General features: G+C 41.6%; 1 protein-coding gene across 4 annotated transcripts in view; it reads left to right on the forward strand.

The window, feature by feature from the left end:
- The window catches only part of TFAP2B (transcription factor AP-2 beta), a 25,953-nt gene that overhangs the window by 14,439 nt on the left and 5,001 nt on the right, over nt 1-6,513 (forward strand). For all 4 annotated transcript variants that reach the window (XM_085304846.1, XM_085304843.1, XM_085304845.1 and 1 more), the window contains 2 exons: nt 3,439-3,658; nt 6,255-6,373. In XM_085304846.1, the coding sequence (XP_085160972.1) occupies nt 3,439-3,658; nt 6,255-6,373 (339 nt within the window). The remainder of the gene's footprint in view (nt 1-3,438; nt 3,659-6,254; nt 6,374-6,513) is intronic.

Genomic DNA, 6,513 nt, shown 5'->3' on the forward strand with positions numbered 1-6,513 from the left:
AAAAAACAACAAAAAAAAAAACACAACCTAAAACTTAATGTATGCACAGAAAATTGTAAACATGTAAAGAACTGAAAGCTTCACGCTGAGTTTCGCCATGCTCCATTTCCCCACCATTTCCTGCTGTCGTTTTAAAGCGATCTCACTCATCTAGAGATCCCGTTTGCAGGAACAGTATGCTTATAATTACTAACAAATCAAGCGGCTACTGTTGCTCTCCCAGTTTATTGATAAGCTGAAGAGAAATGGAAGGGGGAGAAATGACAAAGAGATTGAAAGTAACAGGGAGGAAAGGAGAGAGAGAGAAATGGAGAGAGGGTGAGAGTGAAAGGGAAAGGAGAAAGAGAGAAAGCGGGAGAGGAGGAAAGATTTTGGAAGGGGCGATGATGAGAGCGCCCACATACAACCGCCAAAAGGAGTTTGGGAGTGGAAGAAAAGCAGTTCTTGCTGGGGACAACAAGAACTACATTAATGGGATGAAGTTAAAGCAAAGGTAGTGGGGACGCCGTGTATACACGTGTGTGCTCCTCTCTGTCATTACAGCAGTTAAGGCAATCCCTAACCAACCTGGAAAGTTGACAGCGACTAAAAATACCCTGCGCGATACAGTTTATCACAGTTTACGTGCACCCAGGGATCTGGCACAGGCAGCTGCACACGCGGACGTGGGTATTTGTTCAGCCAGCAAAACCTCCACGTTGCGTTATCTCTGGTACTGGCTGGTCTCTATCTGAAATGCTATAGCCATGATAAACATATAGATATGATAAAGATAGAGATAATTTATTCCATGGGAAACACATTTTTTTAAGGAAGTATTAGGTAATTTACAGAAGATATAGAGGATAGATAGAATACATCTCTCTGAAGCTATGAAATTGCAATAGTTATGCTTACACCGCCTAGTAAGACTCTCAAATGGGTTTAGAGTTATTAAACTCCAACTGATCGGTATGTTCATTTAGCCATTTTTGGTGAGCCAGTGGTAAGAACAATAGCTGAAGAGTGCTCAGCATAGCAGGGAAGTGGGCCAGCCTGCTTACTAACAGCATTTTGCATGGAAAAAATATCGAACACGCGAAAATCCATATTTCAAAGGTTAACTAATGTAATAAGTGCTCCAAAAAGGCTAAAGCGAGTGGGGTGAGATATATTTAAGCATTACACGGGGACCTCTCTCTCTCTTTAGTGAGTTTAGACTAAGATCAGATGTTCTTGGAATTGCTGCCTCTTGTTTAATTTCTCAGTTCACTGGACAGTGACCTGATAATCTGGGCACTAAATATAGCCCCTGTAAAGGTGTACTCGAACCAGTGAGCTTGTGTATTTGTCCGAAGAAAAATGCCAGCCGTGAAGATATCTCCTTTGTGGCAATGTTTTAATGTAACTTTTTACCATTTTTTTCTTGATTTCGCACACGCATATATAGATAAATATGTATCTGATGGTGGTGGTGGTGGGGAGATAGATCTTTTTGTAAAGGCCAGTGCTATCTCTGATACCCCAAAGGAGTCTCTTCCCATTGCATACATGGCAAAATACCTACTAATAGCAAGAAAAGCAGGAGCGGGCCTCTAACTCTTTTATAACTGTTTCTGTGCCGATTTCAAACCATTTGAAACCGCCTTTATGAGCTGTATAAAATGCCTAGCTAAAAAATAATAGAGAAATAGGAATCCATTTCACTTTCCAATTCCCTGAAGTAAAGCCACTCAAAATAATTTGTTTATACTGGAGACTATATACAAGGGATACGAAGCAATACGTATATCTGAAATCTACTTGCCTTTTGGTTTTTCGCTGTTATAGAGCTTTTATTGTGGGGGTCTGGTCTGGCGGTAGGAAATGATCTGTAATAAAAACAGTGAAACACGGTTGTGTCTATTCCATACACTGAAGTTATAAAATTGGCAATTGCCCAGTAGTTAGCACTTGGTAATATATTAGGATACCCGATCTTATTGTTTAGCAGCTCCAGACGACTTAAATATTCCCTCAACCCTAATGGTATGATTCTCCAGATACGTTGCAAATAAACAGGGCTTTTATTACTTAACTGACATGTATTATAACTACCTAAATAGCTGGCATATGTGCATAATAGAAGAACCCTATTATTTGCTGAATTGGTTTTGCAATTGATTGAGTGGAAATGGGGAGATTGTGAAGCAGTATCTACTCTACGAGGGTGTGTAATCAATTAGTCTTCTCCTCTAAAGCATGCCCGCTAGACTGCCACTAGACTACCACCAGCGAATCTGCAATTTAGGAGTACACTTTCTATAAGGAAATGCACGTTGTAGCGATTCCAAAAGGAAGCAGCAGTAGCAGCTGTCAGCTCTTATTAACTCCTGCATAAAACATACCTTAAGTACGGTTTGTTATCAATTACTCGCAGAAATGAAACAACTGGGAAAATGCAGCGAGGCTCTCTATAAATTAAAGTGATTGGTTGATTGATTAGAGCACCTGCTGTAAATCATAACAGTTACACACAATTATGAGAGAGCTATTTAGGTTCATTTGTAAACAAAATTCATGTCACGAGGGGATTGCTCTCATTTTTACTTTAGCCATTTTTGTTTATTTCTAAGTGTGTCTGTTTGCTGTTATAGGAATTAGTTCATTATAATCCCCATGGTTGCTCTTAAAATAATCTTACTAGTTCCTCGGATAAATTAAATATTTTGTTTTATCGTGGGCAGAATAAAATGCTTTTATTTTTGTTTTTACTTCCTCTAAATATGTGTTACAGTAATTAGATCAACTTTATTCAGGGACATGAGAGTTCCCACTACTTTATGAATAGTACAATATGATCAAGATGGTGAATGTTATGGTTATACCAGACTTTTTTCTTTTCTTTTTTTTTTCTTTTTTTTTTTCCTGGTGATCATTTTTCTAAACTAAAAGGCTCATTTTGTTTCATAAACCAGACTTTATAAAACCAAAAGCAATAACACAGCTGTCTTCTAGTTGTTGTATCCTCCAGCCTCGGTATTTATTTAGGACAGAACCTCTCTTAGTGTAGTGCAATTATTCCTATTTTAGCAATAGAAGTAGAATAAAAATGAATAAAAGCAACAAATTTCCCTTTTTTTCCTCCATCAATGTGCTAGGCGCTGTCCATTGTACAGAAAAGCCTCAGAGGACTCTAGACGAGCCTCGGTCCGAAACATGAAGTTGGTGCTTACAAGGTGTATTGTATCTCCTCGTGATGAAACTAGGCATACGAGCCCGACCCTGTTGGCCATCCCTTGTTCTTGGGGCACTTTCTGAGAGGCTTGGTGGAGTAGCACCCCTTTAGGTTGCTGGAGGTAGCAGGAGATTTGGAATCCCCTTTCCTTTCACGGTGCGTGTCGGAGGCAGTGTGGGTAGCTGTACTCCATCGTGGCGTGATGGTTCATCTCTCCTCTCCTCCCCCTTTTCTCTCTCCAGTTCCGGTTCCTCCAAAATCAGTTACTTCTTTGATGATGAATAAAGATGGCTTCCTGGGTGGAATTTCAGTCAATACCGGCGAGGTGTTTTGTTCCGTACCTGGCCGCTTGTCTTTGCTTAGTTCAACCTCAAAGTACAAAGTCACTGTGGGAGAAGTTCAAAGACGCCTTTCTCCTCCCGAGTGTCTCAACGCGTCGCTCCTCGGAGGAGTGCTCCGAAGGTAAGAGGCTGAGGCCAGCGGGTGTGTGGGCATCCTTGTCTCTGCCATAAATGCTTGGCCATCAGGAAAGTGGATCTCAGAGATGCCTTGATCTTATCTCGGCGGGATGTGTACGTTTGTGTAACGCCCAGGCAAAAAAAATATATATATATATTGTATTGAGGCATTGAGAGGAATGTGTGGAGGATAGAGAAAAATGTGGCCGTGAACATTTTTTTGTTAAAACAGCTCAGAACTGAAGATGTTTTTCGCCCCTGTACATGCACACAGAAACTTTTTGTCTTCCCTCTTTCTCTTCGTTCTTCTGTCTTAACGAACAGAAGCTAAGAAAAATGCCACCGAGGGCATGTGGAAGTTAGATGTTGCATGATGGACATGATCTGTGTCAGGGATAAGACAGTGTATTTCCCAGATAACAGGAATCTGTGGGGCGTTTCTACATGTCAATAACTACGAGGCAATTAAAAGGGTGCCACGTGGGACATCACTGAAGTTGACAAGGAATTAACAGGAGAATTGTAAGGTAGATAAGTACCTGGTTAACAAAAAGTCATCAACAAATTGCTTTGAAAGTCACCAACTTCATCTAGAGGAAGGTTGCTGGTGGAATTAAGCAAGACTGGTCTTGAGGCCTATGATGTTTCACATTTGTGCAAATCACCCACTAATGTGCTGGTGAACTGTGCGGAAGACCTCAAATTAATTGACGTTTTCTGAAGAAAAAGGGATGATGTGGCAGCCTGGTTGTCATTACTTCACATCAAGTGAGAAGCCATACATTTGGGTACGAGTAACAAGGATTTGAGCTCCGAGGTCATTGCCTGGAAAAACTAAACAGGGAGACAGCCCTTTCCGTCTCTGACAGTGACTGCAGGATCGTGAATTGTTAGCGTGATTTGTTCATGAGAAAGGTGAGAGAAGGAAAGAAGTTATGATGTGGTATAAGGTAACAGTTCACTAGCCAGAGGAAGACTGAGAGGGGATAAGACTTCATTTTCTATAAGGGAGGCGGATGGCAGGCTGGAAGGCAAAGGATAACACCCGGACAGGAACAAATGCATATAAATTGGCCATGAATAAATCTCAGGTGGCATTTGAAAGCTGTTAATCTTGGAGCAGTAGAGATCTTGCCAGGTACTCTATAGTAGCAATCGAGCCACATCTTTTCTAAGTCGTTTTTAAACGAACGTTGGCTTTCCAGCAAAGAAGTTTGTTATCACATCAGGGGATCCGGTTCCGTGTCTGGAGCGGGGAGAAAGTCCTGCTTCGTGCACAGTCACTTATCCTAAAATGCAGATGAGACGCAAGGTCTCCTTACATAGATGCACTTCCACGTGAATTCTGTAATAGCGGTGATCCGTGCCAGTGGAAGAAGCAGGGATTTTTATTTACAGATGCCTACCGGTCTGCTCATTTTGTATAACTGCAGATGGAGCAGAGAGAACATCTGAGAGATATACTGTAGAAAATACAATTATCGAGGTAAAAAAATATCATTATTGAACTTCAGCGGATTTCTGGACATGGCCCAAGACATAATTATTGGCTGCTGCTGACTTCAGTTCCTATCTCGAGTCTGAGTTTTAGACAGGCTTTTGGCTCAGAGTGAAACAAATATGAAAAGCTTTGCTCTCTTGCAATTCTGCCATCTATTCCTGTTTACTTTGATATAAAATAGTGAGAAGCCAGGCTGACTTCTCTGTCACTTCCTTCCGCTAAGTGTGACCTTTAATTAATTATATATACATACATACATACATACATATATATATGAATGAACTATGGAAAATGTGGGATGGACCCTGATCCCCATGCCAAAACTCCCATTGGTTTCACAGATAGCAAAATTTCACCGCTGAGAGTTTACTCTCTGAATACGTATCTATAGATGTCCAAACAATCGTTCCGTGTTTCCCATCTATAGCTCATTCATCCCTCTGTTGTCCTTATCCGTAACCTCCGGCAGATATTCAAATCTCCCTTCAGGCAATCCTTTATATAGCGCACTCTGCTTTTAGGTGTTCCTCCCAGTAGCCCAGTATTGACTTTGTCTGCACACACGCACACACATGCACACACATACACACTTACTCACGAAGCAGTTCCATTAGTTTCATGAATGTTTTTCTCCTTTTCTGTCTATCCACGGACACACACACACACTGCATTCTGCCTCAGAGTCTTTTAGATTTTGTTTTCTCCTTCTTCTTTCCATTTTGGTCCTTTCCTAGAACAACTGAAGTTCTAATTCTCACTCTTTATCATTCTGCTTATCTCTACACCCCACCCTAATACACGTTGTTGTTATACAATAGGAACCTAGTTGCCGCCTTCAGTATCAGGCTCCTGTACAGTAATTATTGCTGTTTGACATTATTTGATTTCCCTGGATAAAAGGAGGAGAAAGTGGGCTCATCCCCACTCCCACCCCTGGGAGAAATTAAGCAAATCTCAGCAAATTTAAGGAGAAATCAACACGCACAAAGTGCAAACGTCGAGCGAAAACCCTCCTAGGCTACACTGACTGCTCAGACTAAACGTTTCTTCCAGGAACACTGCGGGGTTAATCACAATGTTGATTTCTTTGCAATTCTAGAGCCAAATCGAAAAACGGGGGGAGATCTTTGCGAGAAAGGCTAGAAAAAATCGGTTTGAATTTACCAGCCGGCAGGCGTAAGGCCGCAAATGTCACTTTACTCACCTCCCTGGTGGAAGGTAAGCAGGGGACCGCAGCCCCCTTCACACTCTTGCCTGCTCTGAACTCGTGTCTGACATTTTGCGAAATGCAAAAAGTTTCGGGATCAGGTGGGAAATCGCTGCAGAGGTGAAATTCGGGGCGGGTTCGCATGCCTAAG

The sequence above is a fragment of the Rhea americana genome, unplaced genomic scaffold, assembly GCF_003343005.1.
Source record: "Rhea americana isolate MKP2758 unplaced genomic scaffold, rheAme1 scaffold_210, whole genome shotgun sequence".
NCBI classification, from domain to species: domain Eukaryota; kingdom Metazoa; phylum Chordata; class Aves; order Rheiformes; family Rheidae; genus Rhea; species Rhea americana.